At 37.6% G+C, this 25,680-nt stretch overlaps 1 protein-coding gene across 2 annotated transcripts in view; it reads right to left on the bottom strand.

Annotated features, from left to right (window-relative positions):
* The window catches only part of LOC149679713 (uncharacterized), a 230,149-nt gene that overhangs the window by 146,573 nt on the left and 57,896 nt on the right, over positions 1-25,680 (bottom strand). Inside the window, exon 1 of one of the 2 annotated variants that reach the window (XM_089835494.1) lies at positions 10,283-10,641. The exons of the other annotated variant lie outside the window; for it this stretch is intronic. Within the exon in view, the coding sequence (XP_089691620.1) occupies positions 10,283-10,314 (32 nt within the window). The 5' untranslated portion in view covers positions 10,315-10,641. Of the gene's footprint in view, positions 1-10,282; positions 10,642-25,680 lie in introns of those variants that run through there. 2 annotated transcript variants of the gene reach the window in all.

The raw sequence follows: 25,680 nt of genomic DNA, 5'->3' as shown, positions 1-25,680 counted from the left end.
CTTCCATTGGAGGATTTTAACCAAGAATTTACAAAAGAACGGTACATTGGAGGATTTTAACCAAGAATTTACTATAAACTGTTCCATTGGAGGATTTTAACCGAGAATTTACTAAAGACTGTTCCATTGGAGGATTTTAACCGAGAATTTACTAAAAACTGTTCCATTGGAGGATTTTAACCGAGAATTTACTAAAAACTGTTCCATTGGAGGATTTTAACCGAGAATTTACTAAAGACTGTTCCATTGGAGGATTTTAACCGAGAATTTACTAAAGACTGTTCCATTGGAGGATTTTAACCGAGAATTTACTAAAGACTGTTCCATTGTAGGATTTTGACCAGGAATTTACTAAAGACTGTTCCATTGTAGGATTTTGACCAGGAATTTACTAAAGACTGTTCCATTGTAGGATTTTGACCAGGAATTTACTAAAAAATGTTCCATTGTAGGATTTTGACCAGGAATTTACTAAAAAATGTTCCATTGTAGGATTTTGACCAGGAATTTACTAAAAAATGTTCCATTGCAGGATTTTGACCAGGAATTTACTAAAAAATGTTCCATTGCAGGATTTTGACCAGGAATTTACTAAAAAATGTTCCATTGTAGGATTTTGACCAGGAATTTACTAAAAAATGTTCCATTGTAGGATTTTGACCAGGAATTTACTAAAATTGATCCATTAGAGGATTTTAACCAGGAATTTAGTAAAGACTGTTCCATTAGAGGATTTCAACCAAGAAATTTAGTAAAGACTGTTCCATTAGAGGATTTCAACCAAGAAATTTAGTAAAGAGCGCTTCCATTGGAGCATTTTAACAAAGAAATTTACAAAAAAACATAGCCATAAATCGAACTGAAAACTTCACTACTACTAATCAATACTATTTCAATTTAGACCAAAAAAAAAAAAAATCAATAAACCTTCACTCTCTTCAAAAACGCCTGCATATATTGAACCACATAAATCTATCACCAAATCTCATAAAGCAAGCGTAACTGTTAAACACACGTGTTGCTTTCAAAAACCCAACCAGTACAGACAGAACGTGACCTAACTCAACAAATCGTACAAAACCCTAGCACCTTTAACCAAAAACAAAGCTAAGCCTTGCCAATATCCGTTGTACGATTTAGGCCCGGTTATGTTATACCTATAAAACCTTAACCCTAACTCGAGCGCAGTATAACCTTCCGTCCTCAGAGTCTGCACGTGCTGCGAGTTCGATAAGGTTAAGGGATAAGGCACACGAGGAACGTACAGTACATTCAATATCCCTGGAGATTTGAATGACACCGAGGTTAAGGTTTGCCTTACTAAGGAAAATGGCGACCTGAGGGGGGGAGTTTGCTTCAACAAGGTAAAATACTGGGTTTTTTATCCCTTACGTTTCAAGTTAAGTTTATACCACAATCAAAGGTAGGGCTCTATGGTTTAGAGAAGATATAAGAGAGCTAGCACCAAAAGACAAAGACAGTTTTGGTTTTGTGTAAGAAGCATAAGTTTAAAATCGTAAGTCTCTGTACAGTGTTGAGCAAAATCTACAGCACACATTTTTACCATGTAATAAAAAAAAAAAAACCATAACTTCATAATTTTCCAAATGTTTTCTGTCCATACCTCTATAAACGTCCAGAACAACATTAAAAAGTTGCTAATATTTTTAAACCACATTAAAATAATAATGCTGGATCCTAGTTGGGGTTCGCGGGCCCATATTAGGTTTAATTTGGAATGATTTCCCTTGTAAGATACGAACACTTTATTTTTAAATTTAGTTATAAAAGAATTTGTTTTTATCTTATAACTACAATAGAGGGACAAATACTTTGTTATTCAAAAACAGGACGCAAGTTGGGGTCCGCGGACCCCCTTAGATTTTCTTTGAACCAGCTTTTATTGATGTATATGAAGGAATTAATAAACAGTATTTACGCAGTTGCCTTTTATTATACAAAAACTTTGGTTTTCAACTCTAGATCCAAGTTGGGGTCTGCCGGCCCTTTTTTAAAAGGAATTGCATTTTAAAGTTCAAGACTTTTGTTTTTTCAACTCTAGATTCAAGTTGGGGTCCTCGGGCCCAATATGGACTAGCTTTCCTTGAGAGATATGAAGCCGTTAAAATAGAATAAGTGACATCATTAGCCTAATAAATTTCCTCACAAAAATTGGAAGAAAACAAACAACATAAAATAGGCAATCCGTTCCAGACTTACTTAAGGTTATAGACTTATGGTATCAATCAGAATGGAAAAAAAAAGTTCTTCGAAAGAAAAATCGAATCTAGTTTCTTCCTTTTCTTTAATCTAATTTAAGGAAGTTCCATTCCTAATTATATTATGCTAATCAGTCTAAATTTGAATAAGAACAAAAAAAATATTCTTTTCTTTCTTATTAGGCATAGACTTCAAAGAAATCTGACGGATGGAAAACTTGGAAACTTTAAAATGCCATTTATGTCAACTCAAAGATTCAAAATAAAAATTGCCAAGGTTCTATAGTAAGAATCAAGCTTGCAAAGAGTAGAATTTAACACAGAAAAAGCAGGTCCTATTTAAAGCTAATTAAGGTGAACCTTTGTGATGTTTGTTTAGTAATTTATTTTGAACAATAACGTTAGATCGACAGACAGGGTCATGACCTCGAGACTGTAGATATTGCCCTCTAGTATACAGTAACTAGATTAAATGGCGAACGGGTTATCCGTTATCAGATTGGCTTCAGAGTGAAGCGATTTGGGACAAAAATAATGATACGGTAGACGATAGTAGGGACTTGCCAAAGACCAAAATGAATTTCTCTTTATAACAAAGAATGCTTCAAAGGGTTACTTACAAGTTCTTTGCAGTAGTTAAACTAGGCTTAACTAATTTTAATGTTAATTTAATGGAAAATACAGGGAAATATATGGTATAAGTTTTGACATTGCTATAAAGTTCACATAATTTTTTTTTAATCCCCGATTTATCCTTGACTTTTTACACTCATTTTTCAAAATCCCCGACTTATCCTTGACCTTTCACCCTCATTTTTCAAAATCCCCTGACTTATCCTTGACCTTTCACCCTCATTTTCCATATTCCCTTACTTATCCTTTCCAAAATCCCCGACTTATCCTTGATCTTTCCCCCTCATTTTCCAAAAATCCCTGACTTATCCTTGACCTTTTACCCTCATTTTTCCAAATCCCTGACTTACCCTTGACCTTTCAACATCATCTTTCCAAATCCCTGACTTACCCTTGACCTTTCAACATCATCTTTCAAAATGCATGACTTATCCTTGACCTTTCACCCTCATTTTTCAAAATCCCTGACTTACCCTTGACCTTTCAACATCATCTTTCAAAATCCCGACTTATTTATCTTTGACCTTCTTCCCTTATTTTCCAAAAAACCCTGACTTATCCTTGACCTTCCACCCTTCCATTTCAAAATCCCTGACTTACCCTTGACCTTTTATCTTCATCTTTCAAAATCCATGACCTTCCTCTAACCTTCTAACCCTCATTTTATCAAAAACCCCTAACACATCACACAGATTTGATACAAACCCAATTAAGTACCCCTTTAAACATCGACGCAATAGAGCGAGGGTTAAATACGGATACTCTGAAACCCCAAATAACAGCCAAGGCGAAGTATTTCTGGACCTTGGCCAAAGATCAACATTTAGCCTATATTTACTACAGGGTATTAGGCTTAAATTGATATTGAGTCATTTTGCAATATTGCTTTCTGGTATTTAATTGTTAGAATAATTAAATTACGCGCCATTTGACCCAGAATCACCACTAAATCTAATGAAGGAACTGACCAGCAAGGGAAACCAATTTAAAGCGTAATATATTTCCCGGCAAATTAAGCCTATTTTCATTTCATTTAAAACAATTCAATTTAGGCTTAACGAGTCGGAGCTCGTCATGCTATAAAAAAGGTTTAAGCTAATGCTATTATTCTCTAATGATAAAATAGAGAAAGCTGAGGCGTGGGGATACACGATGATTATTTAATCCCTTAAGAAAGAAAGTAGTACAGAGAAAGGAATTTTATATTCTTTCACGAAATTAAAGTTTAACCAGGGATAGATTTAATTTTAGAAGTAGGAATGGAGAACAGAGTAATCTGAGCGCACGTCAAAGTCCCGGCCCCCTTCCAAGGGACGGAGGGGTATGAAAGAAGAGGCGGGTCATAGCGACAGAGGTAAAAAGGAACTACGTATTTTTCGCCGTCCCCGCATCAGCAACGTCATCAAAACGTAGCTTAAGTCAGCCAATAAGATAATTTAAACTTTTCGTTACGTGCATGTTGGAGGGAGGGGCTCAATGCTGGGTGGTCTATGAGTCGGACTGAAGTAAATACTAACCATTCTCCATTCCTACTTCTAAAATTAAATCTATCCCTGGTTTAACGTAAACATTTTTCAGTTTCTATTCTATTCTAAACTTTGACATTTTCGATTCAAAATTAATACCCAATGGAACCTGCATCCCACTGTATGTACTCCTGTCCCATAATTACACCCGTTTTGGAACACCCTGTACATAAATAACAACAAATTCAACATCTCTAAGGTTATAACACCCTAATCGAATTAATTACAGCGTCTGGGTACTACCAGAAGTAAGATGAGACTAGAAGTACTGAGCTAACCAAATTCGTCACTTGGCGAAAGTGAATATTTTTGATAACACACCAACGGTTGGCCCTCTGGTAGGGGTTTCTGAATTTTCCCTCCAAAACGTGAGACGCTCGTGGCGGTAGACGGCCGAACTAGATTCAAGCACCCGCGTCCGTGTTCCGCCGCTTTATAGGTTGAGGGGAAGGGGGTAGGAAATGTTTTGGAACTCAACCAAATTTTTTCTCTCTAGTGTAGGCGCGATGGAAGCGGCATAAAATTCTCAAATTTGTTCACTAGTGCCAGGATCTACTACCAATGCTAGAGCTCTTTACTTCTAGTCTCATCTTACTTCTGGTACTACCATTCTGGGCTGCAGGCTGCTTACTATAGTATTCACGCGGGGAAAAGGTGCGAAAATTTTCCCCGCGTGAATACTATAGTAGCTGCCCCTATAGGTAATTTTCCCAGACACGCTAACTTCGAATAGGCGCAATTTACCAACACCAATAACAGTAGTAGGAGGAATGCAGCTTCCATAGGCAATTCAATTCAATAATGAAAACCCAGGGAAACAAGGATATACAAGGGAGCGAGTAAGCAAGCAAGCAAGCCATGGGAATAGCTTTACCGGAACAGAGGTATGGTCGGAAATTAGAAGCGTGCATGTATGAATTAGTAATGAGTACCCCGAGATTGGACTAATTACTACCGCTGAGAATTACATGTACAAAAGACTCGATCGGATCCCCCACGTCGGACAAGCTCGAGAACATGAAACGGTGAAAGCATCAGGGGAATTGGTAGCTATACCAGAAACGTCCGAAGTATTACGAGGGCAACGGTTGATCGAAGTATGTTTTATTTATTATTTGTAATAGGAATGCATACAGCTAATTGGAATAATCCATTGTGTAGCCATTTTTCTCAACGTATCTAAACGGGCTTTGTGGGAAGAGCTAGACTAATCATTATGCATGACGAATTTTACCTGACGAAAACTTGCGTTGCTAAGAACCAATGAAAGCACAGTTAGAAAGACGCCATCAGAATTATGAGGCGTGACGGATAGTAAGTTCTCAAGCCCGGCCCACATAGAAATTAACATGGGAGATATTAGGCCGCAATGATTCCTATTAGATGTATGCATTCCTGTTATTATTAAGGTCAAATGTAAGTGACAGATAGGCAGTAATTAGATAGTAATAGTAGATGATGCCCGGTTCACGTTGCTTATTAAGAATTCTTTTTTCTTAGGCTATTTAACATATTTTTGAAATTTCTGGCAGCAGTCGCTCGCGAACTTTTCAGGGACTACACTATAAGTAAGCAAATAGACGGTGGATTCATTTCCCAGGAGACGGTCATTAAACTAAGCAAACTCCTGGTTTGATTTATTTATTTATTTATTTATTTATTTATTGGAGGGATAGGGTTGCTAAGCCAAATTGACTTATGTGCAACCCCCCAAAAGCATTAAAGTACAACAAATGAACCGAAAAATATTAAATTATTAAAGTCAGGCGTTGTCCAGGATCCAAGCCGTTATACTATGACGGAAAGTGGTAGAAGATTCCAATGATAACAACTCCTCAGGTATCGAGTTCCAATCATTGATGACCCTTGCGGTAAAGTGACTAGCTTTAGGAAAGGACTTCGCCACAGGTTTCGCCAGTTTAGCAGGATGTCCTCTGGTGCGTAGATTAGTTGACGGGAGAAATAGTGAAGACATGTCAGTGTGCACATTGCCTCTATAAATATCGAATACGTAGACCAAATCATTAACACGTTGTCTAAGAGACGGGGAAAGTAGGCGGAGTCGCTCATCACGCGTAGCAGGGGAGTGGTGGCTAAATCCCTTTGTGACCTTCGTGAATCTATTGTGGGCCTTTAAGAGTAGAGATTGCTGCGTAATTCGAGGAGGGCGCCAGATGACAGAAGCGTAGTCAATTAATGGTAAAACCAGGGAATTATAAATTGTACGCATGATAGTTGGCGAATGGTGGCAAAAATTCCGTCGCGTTAGCCCAGTAATGCTATTTATACGATTGGCGGTGCGTTGAGCATGGGTGCTAAAGGCAAATGTTTCATCCATAAAAACGCCTAGGTCCCGCACTGAAGCCACATTAGACAGAGAGATACCGTTGATATTGTAAGAAAACCTAGGGTTTTTTGATCCTAAATGAAGCACCGCGCACTTTTCCACGTTGAATTGCATCCCGTAGGAGGACGCCCATGCGACGACGTTGTCCAAATCACGCTGCAATTGAAGGCATTCATCCTCGGTCTGTATGGCATTGTAGAGTTTCGCGTCATCCGCGAACAGAAGCATTTTAGAGTAGGCGACATTGTTAGGCAGCGAGCTTATAAATATGGAAAAGAGCAGTGGTCCAAGAACGGAGCCTTGAGGAACGCCACTTTGTAGTTCGCGATAGGAGGAAGCGAAACCCTTGTAGACCACACGCTGACGCCTGTTCGAGACAAAATCGATTAACCAGTCAAGGGCATTCCCGGTGATACCAGCACCCATCAAGGAGGAACGAATGGCGGAAATTGGAATGGTGTCAAACGCTTTAGTGAGATCAAGGTATATGATGTCAACTGAAGCTCCATTCTCAAGCCATTCCACCCAGTCGGTAGTGGCAGTCAGTAGATTAGTCACGCATGATTTTTTACGAAGAAAACCATGTTGGGAGGGATGAAAGAACTGAGTAGCTTCAAGATAGTTGTCAATTTGAATTTTCGCGATCCGTTCGCAAGTTTTGCCGACTTGACTTGTAAGGCTAATTGGTCGAAAGTTCTCCTTTGCAAGACGACTCCCTTTTTTATGAATCGGAGTGACATCCGCGGTTTTCCAGCCCATCGGAACAGTACCCGTAGAGAAAGAACGATTGAACAATATGGTTAATGGGCCGCAAAGGAGAGTAGCCGAATTTCTCAAAAGATACGGATGTAAGTCATCGGCGCCGGGAGATTTCGAGACATCGAGTGAAGAAAGCTGAGAGAATACATCCTGTTCAGTACAGATGAAAGTGTCTAAGGCACAGCGATCGAGTGACTGTGCCCGTTTGGAGGTCACGGCGGATACTTCCACGACGTTAGACGAAACCCCCGCGAAGTAAGCGTTTAATAATTCCGTGATCTCCTCCTGGTTAGATGTCAATGAGCCATCAGGACGCCGTAATTGCGAGATAGAGAATTTGCACGAACGTTTAGTGTTAATATAACTGTAGAAAGCTTTAGGGTTGGATTTTATCATGGAGGTTAGCCGCATATCCTTTTTTCGCTGGGCTTTCCTGGCAGCATTTGTATAGCCATTACGAGCCTTCTTATAGCAGTTATACGCTTGGTCAACGAGAGTATTATTAGCTTTCCGCTTCTTTAGTCGTGAATAGCGTGCCCAAGTTTGTCTCTTATATTCATATGATTTCGTCGAACGAACATTAATAGGTGGCCTTGCCGACGATATTTTGCGGTAAGGAACGTAATACGAGATTCCACGCTGTAGAATTAAACAAAACTTCGACCAGCATTCATCGAGAGTGGGATTGTTGAAAATGGCTATCCAGTCTTGACTTGATAAATAAGCGTAGAAGTTTACATAGTCGCCCTTGAAATAGTCTCGTGTGAGTCGAGGAGTGGGACTGGACGAAAACACCGGAAACGCGCAAGTAAATGTTAAAACATCATGGTCGCTGGACGCGATGGGCGACTGGTGAGAAAGATTGTAAACAAGCAAACAATCAGACACCAGTAAGAGATCCAAGATGCTTGGCGCGGTACTGGTGGTTCCCGCGCGGGTGGGTTCAATGACTATTTGATAGAGATTTAAATCCTGAACCCGTTCTAAAAACGCTTTCGTTGCCAAAGTTGCTCCGCTGAGTGAAGTGAAGTTTGACCACTCAATTTTCGGATAATTGAAATCGCCCAAAATCAAAAGTTTACATTGAAATGAATCCACCGTCTATTTGCTTACTTATAGTGTAGTCCCTGAAAAGTTCGCGAGCGACTGCTGCCAGAAATTTCAAAAATATGTTAAATAGCCTAAGAAAAAAGAATTCTTAATAAGCAACGTGAACCGGGCATCATCTACTATTACTATCTAATTACTGCCTATCTGTCACTTACATTTGACCTTAATAATAACAGGAATGCATACATCTAATAGGAATCATTGCGGCCTAATATCTCCCATGTTAATTTCTATGTGGGCCGGGCTTGAGAACTTACTATCCGTCACGCCTCATAATTCTGATGGCGTCTTTCTAACTGTGCTTTCATTGGTTCTTAGCAACGCAAGTTTTCGTCAGGTAAAATTCGTCATGCATAATGATTTATTTATTTATTTATTTTAAAAGGTTCAAATTTGTGGATCAGATAATATGCTAATTATAATTTTTAACAGGAATATAATCTAAGGGTTTAAATTATTCTTCAAAGATAATATTATACTAAAATACTTGTGATACAAATTGTCAATTTCTGTAAGTTACCCTTGACAATGCAACCGTCAATTTTCCCCAAGCTACCCTTGACAATGCAACCGTCAATTTCCCCAAGCTACCCTTGACAATGCAACCGTCAATTTCCCCAAGTTAGCCTTGACAATGCAACCGTCAATTTCCCCAAGTTAGCCTTGACAATGCAACCGTCAATTTCCCCAAGTTAGCCTTGACAATGCAACCGTCAATTTCCCCAAGTTAGCCTTGACAATGCAACCGTCAATTTCCCCAAGTTACCCTTGACAATGCAACCGTCAATTTCCCCAAGTTAGCCTTGACAATGCAACCGTAAATTTCCCCAAGTTACCCTTGACAATGCAACCGTAAATTTCCCCAAGTTACCATTGACAATGCAACCGTAAATTTCCCCAAGTTACCATTGACAATGCAACCGTAAATTTTTCCCAAGTTACCCTTGACAGTGCAACCGTTAATTTTCCCCAAGTTACCCTTGACAATGCAACCGTAAATTTTCCCAAGTTACCCCTGACAATGCAACCGTCAATTTCCCCAAGTTACCCCTGACAATGCAACCGTTAATTTTCCCCAAGTTACCCATGACAGTGCAACCGTTAATTTTCCCCAAGTTACCCTTGACAGTGCAACCGTTAATTTTCCCCAAGTTACCCTTGACAGTGCAACCGTTAATTTTCCCCAAGTTACCCTTGACAGTGCAACCGTTAATTTTCCCAAGTTACCCCTGACAATGCAACCGTCAATTTCCCCAAGTTACCCTTGACAACATAGCCCAATTGTCAAATAAGCTAACCAACATAATATAGACAAACCTGTCAAAAATATCCCTAACTTTTTCTTGACCCAATAAATCAACTAAACTTCATCTTGCCTATACTATCCTTGACCTTTCAGCCCAACATTCTCAAAGGTCAAGATTGTTTTAAACCATATAGGTCAGCTGTCACTTCTGCTTAAGTTAATGACCTTTTTAACCCAATACCAACTTCACTAAACTTGACTCAATCACCTTTTAAGAGTCGATCAACTAAGCAATAAAATTCAAAACCATCAACAAGAACAGACCCTCCATAAACAACACAACCTTCAAAAACAAAAAAAATACAAAAATTCCAAAAACCAGGTCAATAAATCCATCAAAACATCATTAAAAAAAGAAAGTTCAAAGGTCAAATCTCCTTACCTATCACCATTAACCCCATTATTCATCTCCATCGCCGTCTTGGTCAAGTAAAACCAAATGATGCCGGTTAAATTACGAAACCAACCTCAAACGTAAACAAGTACCTTCTTTTAAAAAAACAACTTCCCGCCTAAACCGTTAAGTTAAACCTTTTAAAGTCAGTAAAAAACAAACGGCCTTTACTGACAGAAGCTTAAAATCAGTTCGATAGGCTTCGAAACAACACGATAAAACAGTTTTAAACACACAATAACTGTTCCGCTGTACTGTTCTAAAAGAAAACACGGCCAAAACCCCAAAAGCAAAGTTCGAACTCTCTCAAAGCTCGTCTCTCGAACACGGTTCCCAGCTTCCGCAACTCAGACAGAATAGAAGACTAGTGACTGTGTAAGGCCTAGTGAGGCTTTTCAAAACTCTAGGCGGTGGGGGAGTTAGTAAGGGAACGCCACCTATTGGGTCTACTTGGGGTCGATAATTTTTGAAGTTCCCCCTCTTTCTACGTTTTTTTCCTTGCCATTCTAACATTTTTATGGCCGCCCCACTTAAGGTCCGTTCAGACTACAGTATTATCTTACACTCATTTCCATGTTCCGAGGGGCTAATCACTGTCAGACTCCCTGTACACCGATCTGGGATAGATTTAATTTTAGAAGTAGGAATGGAGAACAGAGTAATGTGGGCGCGCGTCAAAGTCCCGGACCCCCTTCCACGGGACGGGAGGGGGTATGAAAGAAGAGGCGGGTCATAGCGACAGAGGTAAAAAGGAATTGCGTATTTTTCGCCGTCCCCGTCAGCAACGTCATCAAAACGTAGTTTAAGTGAGCCCCAATAAAATAATTTAAACTTATCGTTACGTGTGTTGGAGGGAGGGGCTCTATACTGATCTATGAGTCGGACTGAAGTAAATACTAACCGTTCGCCATTCCTACTTCTAAATTTAAATCTATCCCTGACCGATTACAGATTACGTGTAAACATTTTAAGACTTTCAAGGACAGGGCTTTTAAAGATTGCTAGTAATCACTGTAAAACAGTCAAAATTACAGACGTGTACACTGAGTGACCGGCCCCTCGCCCTGTACAGACGTGAAAGCAGACGACTTAAAACGAGTCGCTTATATTGATTTTTGGAATAATAAAATATCTGCTCATCCAAAATGATGAACAAATGCCGCTTACCAAGACTCCTAAAACTTTTCATAATATCGTCTGCTAACGCATACATAGCTCACTCGATCACGCGTCACCAACTTAGGCATGATCGAGTGGGCTATGACTAAAGAAAAGGCACGCTAACGAGGTGGCGCCATCTAGCCAGACGCTGCCCCGAGTAAATTGCAAAAAGTTTCAAATTACACCCGCGGAGAATCTTTAACGTAGTCATTGACACGTGTTTAATTAAGCGAGCAAAGCGACTTCACCAACGTGAATGAAAGTATGATTTTAGTCTAGTCTGAACGGGCCTTTACTGCCTACCCTTCTCTAGTAGACAGGAGGGGGGCAACGGTATGACAAAAGGGGGGGGGACACATTGTCATAGGGATAAGCCCCCGTTTTCGGGGGTTGACAAGGCGCGCTGTCTAGGATGCAGCGTGGGGTGAAATTTGGAGCTAAAAATGTTTGACATTGGGGGATTTTGCCTCTCTCGGACTATTTTTAGATATTTTTGTGTGCCTTTTGCTATCCAAAGGACAGTAGTAGTGCATTTGTGGATTTGGTTGCAATGGAGTTGGAATGCGGAGCTTTAAAATGCGTCTAATTATATCAAAATACGTTTGTAAATAAGAAAGTTACAAAGTTCTCAAATTAAGGAATTTTAATAAATATTCCTTAGCTCTACTAAAAATTATGAATTTAATGAGACTTGCCCTTAAAGAATTTATCATGAGACTCGTCCTTTAAGAGCTCATTATGAGACTAGCCCTTTAAAGTCACTAATTGTTACACTTTACATTTAATAATTCACTAAATTATCCCAAAAATAATCAACTATTACAATTTCATAGTTAATTATTCATGAAGTCATTTGACAAAAAAACGATGATTTTAATTTTTTATATTTTGTCTTTAAAATTCCGTGAATTTCATTGGAATACAATAAAATTCTATGAAATTCCATAAAATATTTTACGAAATCTGCTGTTTTCACTCTTTTCTAGAAAAAAAAAAAACACCACCAATAATCTTGAAACAACATATTTGACCTAAAAACCCATAAACCCTGACCTCTGATCTTACGAGGTAATCGCCTTACTTTATAGCTAAGCCTTTGCGCTGACAAGGCTTAACTCTGTGTCTATTATAAAAGGGCTATAGGGGGTAAAAAACACAGGTCGAATAATGCAAAGTACATAGTTTCGCTGTTTCGCAATTTGGCGGGAAAAAAACGACTCGCAATAGAAGCAAGTACACCCCCTAGTACCAATGCTGCAACTTGCCGTAACAGTAACGCGAGCACGTTTCCCGCCAAGAATGAGCCAATCAGGATTTCGCATTAAAGCTCGTTAAGCCTTGCTCGGTAAAAAAGAGGGGGCAAAAAGGGCCAGGGAAAGTTTGTAATGTACTAAAAAGGGCCCTAGACTCCTGAGCCCTGATTAGATCAGAAAACCCCCAGGTCCAAAACTCGAGTATTTCGCTAATACAAAATGGACCCGCTAAGCCTAACTGTCGAGAAAAAAAAAGCGAACAAAATGCTAACTATACTCTATTCCGTGTTGCAAACCTAAAAAAATAAAAAAGACTTCACGCAACTTCATGTTGTTCTTTATGAATTTTATCGTTACAAATTTGAGTGAAATCTAGATTTTTACCTGAAATTAGGGTTAGGAAAGGTAGATTTTTGAACTCGGACATTTTCAAATTTTCTGATTTAATTTTATCTTTGACCTTTCAGACAAAACAAATTTCCTAACTATTGTGACATATTTTTAATATTTCCTGATGTTTCCCTAAATTCTCGGTAACATTTTCCACATTTCATGATAATTCTCTAAATTCTAAGGCATATTCTTATTATTTCCTGAAGTTTCCCTAATTTCTCGGGCATATTTTCAACATTCCCTGAAGGTTCCCCTAACTTCTCGGACATATTTTCAAAATTTCCTGAAGTTCCCCTAATTTCTCGGGCATATTTTCATTATTTCCTGAAGTTTCCCTACCTTCTTGGGCATATTTTCATTATTTCCTGATGTTTCCCAGATTTCTCAGGAATGTTTTCAATATTTCCTAACGTATCCCTGATTTAAGCATACTTTCTAATTACCTGACTTTCACCGACCTTTCAATGACATTTGTAATCCACCTACTTCACCCTGCCTTTTGAAAAATTCTGAGTTATTATCTGCAAAATATCAACGACATTTTCCTGACCTTCTAAGGAAGTTTCAAATTCCCAATATTTCTCTGACCTTTAAGGTATATTTTCAAACACCCTGACAAATTTCGAATTTAATGAAATATGGCAACTCAACTACCTAAAAATCATACTTTATATTCAAACTTTCCAAAAGAAAAACAAAGAGATTTAAAATAAATTTTTGATATTTTGTATAAATAAAGATACAAGCTTTAAATCTTAACCTATAGGATGAAAATAAGAAAGCCTACAATATAGTAGCTATTTTAGGAACTCCCTAACTCTAACCTACTTTTGTCACAAAAAATATTAACTGACACCGGAGTGGGCACGAAGCAATTTCTATGGATTACCCCTGGGTGCCTACTAAATATTTCAACAGAGTTACGTCAAAAAAAAAAAATACGAGACAGGAATTTTAAAGTTTAATTTTTCAATTTGAACGCACGTTTTCTTTTCATAAATATAATAAAAAAAACTCAATAGTTTCATTTGAATTTAAATTGTGCATAAAACAAAAGCAATTATCTAATTTTGGCGGGAAATAAACACGTGTTTCCCGCTAAATAACAAAATCTAACAATTTCCCGCCAATAAGTACATGTAACGCCACCTTTCGCAAAAATTATGAACTAGGTAACTTCTTCGTTTCCCGATAGACGGAGACACCGTCAAGTTTCGCGCCAAATCGGGTCGAAAAACGCGGGAAAAGCGGGAGCTATGATGCGTGACGGAAAGCGCGCCTAAATTCTCTATCCTCTATTATAGAGTTACAGAACGAAAAAGGAAACTGAATTTAGTTTCTAAGAAAGATTTGAGTAGAATTCTAAGAAAATATCTAGAAACTTTATTTCAAATTAGCATTTAAGGAAAAAGCTATTTGTCCAGGGTTCCAGAAAAACTATTTAAGCGTAGTAAATAAATAGGGAGTCCATTTACTTAAATGGAGTCGATGCTAAGACTAAAAAGGAAACTAAAGTCGGACACTTTCCGTTCAAGATGATTGAATAAAAGGACAAATTTGATTTTGAAAGTACCTAGGCGTCTTTGGGAATGAAAATAACTCCCTTAGCTTAAAAGACGGGGTTGTATGGATATTTTATTTGAAAACTACCTCCCTGACATTGGCTGACTCTCCCTGACAATCTAAAGTCATTTTCAAGCCTCATAATTCTGACGTGTATCTAACTGTGATTTTATTGGTTAGTAGGTAGCAACGTGAGTTCCCAGACGAGAGATAAATTAAATCAGCCTATAGATACTTTGACAAAAAATGGCTACACAATGATTCCTATTAGATGTATGTATTCCTGTACTCGTATAGCTTCTTCATTTTACATTTAAAGTATCAGTATCCGACCTCTCTTTGTTCGAATCTTGGAAAATACAAAAGATAACCTTAACCCTATAGGTTTTGTGTTTTTCTATTAAAGTTTTTTCTTTTCCACTGGACTCTACTACTTTCTCTCTCTTCCAGGGTTTATATAATGTTTGGAAAACCGATCTCCCAGTTTTTTCCTATATATTTCCATGAGTTTCCCCATCTATTTCCCTAAGATTTCCAGGTGTTTCCCCAACAAATTTTCCAGGTGTTTTCCCCATATATTTTCCAGGTGTTTTCCCCATATATTTCCCAGGTGTTTTCCCCATATATTTCCCAGGTGTTTTCCCCATACATTTCCCCGAGTTTTTCGGGTGTTTTCCCCATACATTTCCCCGAGTTTTCCAGGTTTTTTTCACCCACACATTTCTCTAACAGTTCCAGGTTTTTCCCCACACATTTCCAGGTTTTTTCCCCAAACATTTTCCCAAGTTTTCCAGGTGTTTTCTCATATATTTCCTTGTGTATTCCAGGTTTCCCCCAATACATTGGGTAATAACAATGGGAGTCGTTTCTTTGACAGTTTAAGTAACCTCTTCAGAGAAAACTTACTGAAACCTCACAAAATTTCCCTGAATTTCACTAAAAATTCTAAATATTCATGAGTTTTAGTCAACTATTTCCCTGAGTGTTCCTTCAATTTTTGTCAACTATTTCCCTGATCTTTCCTTGAATTTTTGTAAACTATTTATTTCCCTGAGGTTTCCAGGTTTGTATGAACCCTTGTCTTCTCTATGGACTAAAATAAAAATAGGGCTTTATTTTTATATATATTTTCTTTGGTTTCTTTCTTTTATTTTTTTTTTCAGTTCTTCTAAGTTGAGTAAGTCCCATAAGAAAGACCTTTTTCCTTCCGAGTCATTGTGTACAATATAAAAAGAATCTATTGGATTTTAGGATATAAAGGGTAAATGCTTCCAGAGGAAGAAGGAACTAAGGGGTGGAAGTAGTGATCCAAGAGAGAGAGAGAGAGAGAGAGAGAGTGCACTCGATAATAAAAGAAAAGTTAAGGAAAATTTAAACGAAAACTGACTGGTACGCGTACGCCAAGGGACTCAAATTTTATTATTATTATTATTATTATTTTTTTCCTATTTTATTTCAATAAAATTATGAATATTGATAAAATATCATCATAACGCTATAAGACTCTACATAAGTAAGGGTTATTGCATAAGACCAAGCATTTTACGGACAAGGTAATTTCCAAAAAGAGTAGTTGAATAGTATTATAAATGAGCATTTTTAGTCCTATATTTTCCTATAAAAACACATTTTTTCCTCCTATAAAATTCTGAAATTCCGGGAAAAAAAACCTATTCTTGGTTTTTCCCTGACCTCTTAGGTACATTAATTCCCTGACTTTTCCAGGTTGTCCCTGGACCTGCCCCTACATTAATCAGACGACATTGCGTTCCAACCCCTTAGAAAAGGAGTCTGACTACTCTGGTATGTCCCTTTCTGTTAAACATAACCCTACTTACAATTTCATACTTTTCATCTTTCTTATAAATTACCAAAAAGGGGTGTTTGTTTTAATAAAAACACAAACTTAACCTTAAAATTAGACCTTTTAGAAAAGGGGTCTGTCTACTCTGGTATGAGTATGACCCTTTCTGTTAAACATAACCCAACTTACATTTTGCTACTTTTCATCTTTCTTATATTCAATTACCAAAAAGGGGTGTTTGTTTTAATAAAAACGCAGCAAGCTTAATCCTTAAAATTATACCTAAATTTAGACATACTTGGAATCTGAGTCATATTTTTACTAGAGCTTAAATACGATATTCAGAAACAAGACATTAACTTTTGGGGCTTTTGGGTTTAAGGACAATTTTAAGGGCGTCTAAAATTCCTAAGATGTTTTTGGGCTCGTGTCGCGCACGTGTAGCTTTTCTCCCGCCAAATATGCTCCCTAGAGTATATAAAAAAATATGCACATTCCCCAAAAAGGAGAGATATTTTGGCCAAAAACATTCGTTCGTAACATTCTAGTAATCCAGAAGTAACTATATCAAGATTTCTTGAGTTATTTTTAGATTATCTCAAAAAAAAAAAAAAAAAGCTCAAGATTCATTCTGTTTTAGTACTTCATTGTCTAAAGGCCTATTCAGACTAAATGAAATCTTACGTCCCAGTCGGTTTCCTCGTTAATTTCGTTTCGGTCGCGTCATATGATATGTTACATGATAAGTATGACACTACCTATATTTCGTAATGCTACTGAAAGACTTACAGCTCGAGATAACTATTTCGAGAACGACAAAAGCGAGAATTGAAGTACTACACTCGGTGGTTAATTTTGCAGGACTTGCATCTAGCTCCTATTTAGTCTGCATTACTAAGCCTTTGACAGCAGTGCCTCACCAGGCGTCGCTTTACCCTGAATCTATGACCTACCTCACTCACTTCATGACAAGCTACAGTTTGTAACCAGTGACAAACTTATGGAGCATATCATATGAACCTATGGTCGCATCGGGACGTTCATTTCCCTGTTCAGACGCCTTAGCAGACGACTTAAAACGAGTCGGGTATATATGCCAATTTATTTAGCCAAGAATGTTGAATACTAAGATAGCTGTTCTTCCAAAATGATAAACAAATACCATACCAACTTTTCATATATCGTCTACTACAGCCATAACTCACTCGATCACTCGTCAGTAACTAAGGCATGATCGAGTGAGCTATGGCTAAAGAAAAGGGGTGCTAACGAAGTGGCGCCATCTCGACAGACACTGCCCGACGAAACTGAAAATTTTCAAACTATAAACCCGCCAATCTTTTACGAGTCGTTGACACGTGTCGAGCAACGAGACTTCACAGACGTGAACGTAACATTTTAATCTAGTCTGAATGGGCCTTAACATACTTAAGCCTTTTATCCACCATAGCACCATCATGAGCACTCTCTTTAATTCCGATTTACCTTTGCTACTGGACATATAATATAACAATGTGATTTAGCCTTTCAATATATTTCTGTTCTCTAATCTGCAGAACGCGTGATAAGTTGGAAACAAAACGTTACGCAACCAATCAAGCGTATATAAATTCGGGGTTCCTTTCCAAAATTTCGTTCAAAAATGAGCTTTTCCCGATACCATTATAAATTTAAAGGAAATGCCTCTTTTAATAATAATAAATGTGTAACCCATACCAAAGGTATAACCTTTAACAGAAGGGGATAATAGAAGAAGGATGACACTCAGTATCGACTCTTAATACTTTAGTTATGTTACATGATTCTTCCCAGGCGAGGGAGCTCTTTTTGTTAATTTGCTCTCACGCTCATCAAACTTAATTCAGATGGGCATCGCACCGTGCTAGGGTGAATTCTATAACTGTTTGATTATTTTTGATACTAAATGCTCATTGATTGTCTTGACGTGGGACAAAAACGCACAAGTGTACACGCCTTAGCAAATGGTTAAACCAAGAAGTGATATCTAGTTTATTAGGGAGAAGGTACAAGATGCCCAATTATTCGCGCGCGCCATAGTCTAAGTCCCCCCCTTTCAAAATACAAGGGGGGGGGGACGTAAAAGGAGGCATGGCTATTTCGCCTCTCTTCAGTCGGAAAATACGTAATTTTTGTCATTCGCGTCGCGCTGACGTGAGTTTTCAAGAACCAATGAGATGCTGGTTGTAATTTAGAGGCGGGGATTAACTCCGGACCTACGTTTGTACTGGGGATAAAACTAGAAACATGGCGAATTTATACCTTCTCCCTAGTAAACCAGATATCACTTATTGGTTAAACGCTAATAGAGTAATGATGAGGGAACTATTTATCGCGTAGTCCATGATTCGGTTTAGTAACCTTGTGCACTCCAAATGTTAATCCTGATGTTGGGAAGAATCATGTCACAATTACTTCGGTTTGTGGTGGTACACTTCTCTCGAAGAGAAGTATAATACACTTCTGCCTTTAAGCAAAGCGGAAGCTCACCGTTATACGAGGTTCCCACGAATCCGGTCCCCCGTTTCGTTATGAGTCAAAAATCGGCCCGAAATTACTTTAAAATGTACAGTACAGCACAGCAAGAGTCACGTGATCAAAAACCGATAATTTTAAAATTAATTATTTTAGCCCATTCGGACGAAAGATGCCTTGCCTTCCTTCCTTCACGATCCCATTTCAAAATAATAAATGTTTTACTTCATAAAAGTAAAGAACTTCTGCTAAAAACCAATATAATTTCAATATATATTTAAAAAAACCTCTAAATTAATCTAGATATACAGGGTGTTTCTGATAAGCCTGGTGGCATAAATTATGGGGGATGTTAATTCTTTGGGAAATCGATTTTGAGTCGAAAATGTTCTATACTTCTATCGCCTCCATTTTGTTTTCCACAAGGGACACTGTTTTCGAGTTATGATTTGATATAGTGTTTTAGGGATGACCCCTTAACTAAATTATTAATTAATTATTGTCTAAATCAGTTTCTTAATTAAATTTAAGGGGTCATCCGTAAAACACTCTGGATGCAATCTTAAGTCGAAAACAGTGTCCCTTGTGGTAAACAAAATGGAGGCGATAGAAGTACAGAACATTTTCGACTCAAAATCTATTGATTTCCCAAAGAACAAACATCCCCCTTAATTTATGGAAGGCAGAGTTATCAGAAACACCCTGTACTTAAATTGAGAAAAGTTAAACCTAACTGTACTTCATCAAAATTTTAAAAGTTACCCTAAAGAAAAAAAAGGGCATTTAATAATAGAAAATTTCGCCTTGAAATCCGAAAATTAACTCACTCTATTTAAAAATTTAAAACGTCTCCAAGTTAATAATATACCTTTCTAGAATACGGTCAAACAGTACTGACATCTAATTCTGTCTCGAATAAGAGTAAAAGCCTTAGAAAGTCAAAAGGAATTGACAATTTAATTCAGGACGATTAAGCTTAGCGCGCGTTTGAATAAATGTTGATTGCCAAGCAAGCTGGTGCCATTGCCCACCCTCTAGCTTAAGTTAAGGTGGGCCTTGGGCCTTGGGCGATGGTAGCAAATGCCTTAGCAATCACTCCTTGGAGTGTAACAGATGTTAAGACTGGAAAAGGAAGGCTATACTGGAAACGGATCCGATTTAGGCTTAGGTAGATTACAGTACCTCGCGGACAAAAGCAAGCGAGAGAAAGAAAGATATTTCATATATATCTCGCCCAAGTTCAAAATTTGTAGTTGATTAAAGGGATACTTAAAGTGGGTACATTTAAATCGAAAATTAGCTGGCTTTCCAGGGAAAAGTTTCAAAATATCAAAAAACTTAAAATTGCATAATTATTTTTGGGAATAATAATAATATTAGGCCTTGGTGTTCATGGTCAGAAAAATGTTTGTTTTTACCTTTACGATGACTCATAAAACATCCCAAAATTTATGACACATGGACAAACACATTTATATGTTCAAATGAATTTTCAAAGTGAAACTTACCTAGAAAGAGAAAAGTAAAACAAATCATTAGATTAATATTTAATATTCAATTTCTGTTTTAAAATTAATGACATATCCTCAATAAAAAATGGTAAATTCAATATATTCGGTTTGGTACTTGGTAGCGAATATCTAGTATTCATTTCCTCAGTTTACCACGAGGTGGCAGTAAATACATTTGTCGTTATCTCAAGACAAGAGCATACTGGGTAAAGCACACTTCCTCTGGTCCTGGTCCAAAACCATTTTATTAATTGCTTAGACCAGTTTTTAAATTTACAAAATGGGGGTTACTGGTCCTAGGTACCACCAGGGATAGATTTAATTTTAGAAGTAGGAATGTAGAGCGGTTAGTATTTACTTCAGTCCGACTCATAGACCACCCAGTATAGAGCCCCTCCCTCCCTCCAACACGTAACGAAAAGTTTAAATTATCTTATTGGCTCACTCAAATTACGTTTTGATGACGTTGCTGCCGGGACGGCGAAAAATACGTAATTCCTTTTTACCTCTGTCGCTATGACCCGTCCGCCTCTTCTTTCATACCCCCCCCGTCCCATGGAAGGGGGTCTGGGACTTTGACGCGCGCCCACATTACTCTGTTCTCCATTCCTACTTCTAAAATTAAATCTATCCCTGTTTTGCACAATAGGTGGGGGTCCCAAGTACTAGTTTAAAAAAATATTCTTAATTCCTAGACCAGATTAGTCAAGAGGCAATAATTTTGAATCACGTGATTGTCACCTACTCTGGGTCTTACTTTCTGTTCTTTTCTATTTGCGTTTGGTTATAAATTTGGTGAGAAAAAAACCGGATTTTTTTGTGCCAACCCTGAATGTTTCAGGATCCTAAAAAGTCTAGTAAAAGTTGGAAGAAAAATGTAAAAATTTATCTTGTGAATAAATTTTTCTGTATCTCTGTATTTTGTTGGTGAATGGGTATATAAGGCCAAACGCTGTGTAATCCCTAAAGAAAACTCGGGTAAAAATTTGAATATCTACCCACTGTATATACAGCTAAGTTTAAGCCAATGCAATACATTAAGTGCTCTAGAGCATATAATGAATGCAAGCGTTACTTACAAGAATATTATATAAAAAGGCGTTCCGCATTTACATAATATCTACTTCCATTTTAACGTGAAAAAAAAAGTAAATTGTACGTTTTTTTAAAGGAAATATAGGAAAATATAGGGAGGAAATCGGTGCAAAATATAGGGAGGAAATCGGTGCAAAATATAGGGAGGAAATCGGTGCAAAATATAGGGAGGAAATCGGTGCAAAATATAGGGAGGAAATCGGTGCAAAATATAGGGAGGAAATCGGTGCAAAATATAGGGAGGAAATCGGTGCAAAATATAGGGAGGAAATCGGTGCAAAATATAGGGAGGAAATCGGTGCAAAATATAGGGAGGAAATCGGTGCAAAATATAGGGAGGAAATCGGTGCAAAATATAGGGAGGAAATCGGTGCAAAATATAGGGAGGAAATCGGTGCAAAATATAGGGAGGAAATCGGTGCAAAATATAGGGAGGAAATCGGTGCAAAATATAGGGAGGAAATCGGTGCAAAATATAGGGAGGAAATCGGTGCAAAATATAGGGAGGAAATTGGTGCAAACCCTAAAAACATTTTTCCCTGATCTTTTTGACTCCTTTTCAATTTCCCTTACCTTTCCATGTGTTGTACGAACATAAAAATTAGACGCAATTCAGTATCCACTTTGCACTAAACTGTAAACACTCGTGACTTCATTGAATAAATTCAAGATTAGAAATCCCCTAACCCGAAAAAAAGGGATATATATATATATTTCTTTTAGGTTGTGTGAAAAGAAAGTCTAGCTCTTCTAGCGCGTAGATTGAGTACTGTATTTATGCACTGACTTCTGAAGTGTGATTTGGGGTAGAAATGGAGTACTTTCTCTATATCCTTTCGATAGACTACTTCGGTCAGAAAAATAGCGTAATCTCGTAGAAGCCGGGAATATTCAATAAGTATTAAACCGGTTAAAGGCGAGAAACGAAATTACTCCGAACTTGAATCAAAACGCCGGGATTATTAGCCGGGATACAGAGATCGAAATCGGTCTGATTTCAACTCGATGACGGTTTCTTTAAAAGGAGAATTTCTTAAGGCCTGTTCAGACTAGACTAAAATCTTACGTTCAATCATGTTGGTGAAGTCCCTTTGCCAGCTTAATTAGACACGTGACAACAACGACGTGTATAGATTCGCGGGTATAGTTTGAAAATTTTGCAAATTCGTAAGGGCAGTGTCTGTAGAGATGGCGCCACCTCGTTAGCACGTCTTTTCTTTAGCCATAGCTCACTCGATCAGTCTGGGAAATAAGGATATTTTTTAAACTAGTCCTTGGGACCAGTGAACCCCTAGTGTCCTAAATAATAAACTGGTCTCAGGACTGGTCCCCGCCTTTGTTCTCCTATAAATGTACAATTAATAAACTGGTCCCGAGGACCAGTAACGTCCCACTTTTTGAATTAAAAAAACTAGTCCAAGCAATTAGTAAACTGAGTTTGGACCAGAGGAAGTGTGCCATTTCTCAGACTGCACTCGATCATGCCCAAGTTACTGACGCGTGATCAAGTGAGCTACGTACGCTTTAGCAGACGATATTATGAAAAGTGAATTTTAGCGAGGTATTTGTTTATCATTTTGGGTAAGCAGCTATTTTAGTATATTCAAAAGTCTTGGTTCCAATTTCAAATTTTGAAAATAACCATACACGCAAGTCGTTTTAAGTCGTCTGCTCTGGCGTCTGAACAGGGAAATGAACGTACCGGAACGAAATTAACTAGGCGACCGACGGGAACCTAATATTTTACTCTAGACAGTCTGAATAGGCCTTCAGGTATTCCCACTGCATTTTAGCTTAAGATTTGTAGACTTTTGCAAATAAATTTTTAGAAAGTGTTCTCGATAAGTTTAAGGGTTTAGATTGATTTCTTTTATAAAAGAAGTGGTATATATTTTCAGTTCGGTTCCTGTGGGACTAAAGGATTTACTAAATAAATTACAGAGGTTTTCGCAAGTAAAGATTTCATCCGTTTCTAGGAAAGTTCATAAGATATGTTCCATTCCATAAGTCTGTCACTGGTAACTTAGAAACTAGAGCTTGTAATTTTGAAGTGATTGAGGTTGGTCATAAATTCGGGGTAAAGCGACGTACGCCTGGTTCATGAGGCGCTGCTGTCAAAGGCTTAGTAATGCAGACTAAATAGGACCTAGATGGAAGTCCCGCAAAATTAATTAACCACCGAGTGTAGTACTTCAATTCTCGCTTCCGTCGTTCTCGAACTAGTTATCTCGAGCTGTAAGTCTCTAACATTACGAATCGTACAGGAAGTAAGTCGTACTTATCATGTAATATATCTTATAAACTTATGGATTAGCTAAAAACCAGTACTAACCTAATTTCAAAAATGTCAAGCCTAACTACAAACAAATCTTTAGAACAAATTTCAAAAAGATGAAGCCTAACTACAAACCAGATTTCAACTAAATTTCAAAAACGTTAAGCCTAACTCTAAAGTCTCCAGTAGTCAACCAAATGTCAAAAATATTAAGCCTAACTTTCAAACCCAAAGTCTTAAACAATAAACATCACATTTGAAATAACGCTGCCAATTTCAGAAGTGCATTAAAAGCGAAGTGAGCTACATAAATGTATCCCCATCTGATAGTACAGCAGAGTACACGAGTCTATTTTGACTAGCAAATCACGTGATCCATCTCTAAGCCTAACCTAGAACGTTTGTAATTCCACGACAGAAGAGCAAGTAGAGAGAGAGGAGAGACTCCGTATTTTTATCTTTCGCTAAAGCATTACAGAGCATTACATCAGCAGTCATTAAAAGCAAAACAAGGTTCGCGTGTCACGTGTCACGTGCTGGGAAAAACGTCATTAGAGGTCATCGGTCAAAGAGAAGAACCCCCTTTTCCCTTTTCATTCGTACCCCCAGAGAAAAATAGGCGATGAACCGAAAAAAAAAATACCGAAATAGAAATAGCTTCTTTCCCCAACTCTCTTCGGATATGTCTTTCTTAACTCTTTAAGCTAAGGAAGCGTTAAAATATTCCATTATAACCAAGATGGGGTCCATCCATAACCAACTACGATGTATGGGGGCCCATACTAGGTTACCACCCCGTGTTAATGTTACCTTATGGTGTGATTTGGTATTTTGGTTTAAGGATGTTTTTCGATGTTACCAAAAGTCTATTATATGAAGTAGTAAAAATATTTTAAAATATAGGTCTCTAAATTAGGAAGATGACTTAGTTCACCCTCCCTTTAACAAAAGAAGTGCTGTTTTAAAGGTTTTTCTACTAATTATAAGACCAATATGAATGGTGAAACATCCAGGAAATACAGACTCCGAATGATTTTAAAATTAAAATTAGTTAAATTAGATTTCATGGATAATTTAAAATTTGCACGTTCAACCAAACACGTAACGCCCTGCACCTTCTTCTTACATAATACTGTTTTATAATAATATTTTGCCTTAAACTATGTAGAAAAATCTATAGAAATAGTAACAAATTGGATTTTAGTTTGAAAACTGAGAGGAACTTAATTAAAATTTAATATATAAAAAAATCCTGAGCAAGCCTTTGAAGCAATTTCGGACATGTCTAGTTAAATGTGATCTCGATCATAAAAGAGACAACTAGATTTTAGGATAAATTTGATGCTAAACTATACGAAAACTTCCCAAACTAAGTCAAAAATATAGGATATTATAGGACCTTTCATGAAATAATAGAAAAATATAGGATAGATTCAAAAATATATTATTTTAAAGAAATTATAGGACCACTGGGCTCATTGAAATAATCTAATTTCCAAATACCCCAAGAACTTCAACGTTTTTTGAAAACTTTGTATTCTATTCTGAAACCTACGTTGTCTTACGTTTTTTGAAAACTATGTCTACAATTCTGAAACCTACGATGTCTTACCCCAACTTATATTTCTTTCGTGGACACCTTGACCAGGTTGACCCCGATTAATATTTGACCCCGTTCGAACTCCAATACCAACATCAGGGGATGTCCTTCTGGGATAGCCCACTTTTGTAAAAGAAATGTCTAATGTATAAAAAAAAAAAAAGTCAAACTAGACGAAGAGCGATTTTCGACCCAAAATTCCAATAGCGGAGAAATATATCTCAAAGAGGCATACGCC

This window comes from Phalangium opilio, unplaced genomic scaffold (genome assembly GCF_054372755.1).
Source record: "Phalangium opilio isolate 3A_F unplaced genomic scaffold, DU_Popi_V2 ptg000041l_1, whole genome shotgun sequence".
Classification (NCBI taxonomy): Eukaryota; Metazoa; Arthropoda; class Arachnida; order Opiliones; family Phalangiidae; genus Phalangium; species Phalangium opilio.
Note: the sequence above shows the minus strand (reverse complement) of the source record. Positions and strands in the feature narration are given on the sequence as shown.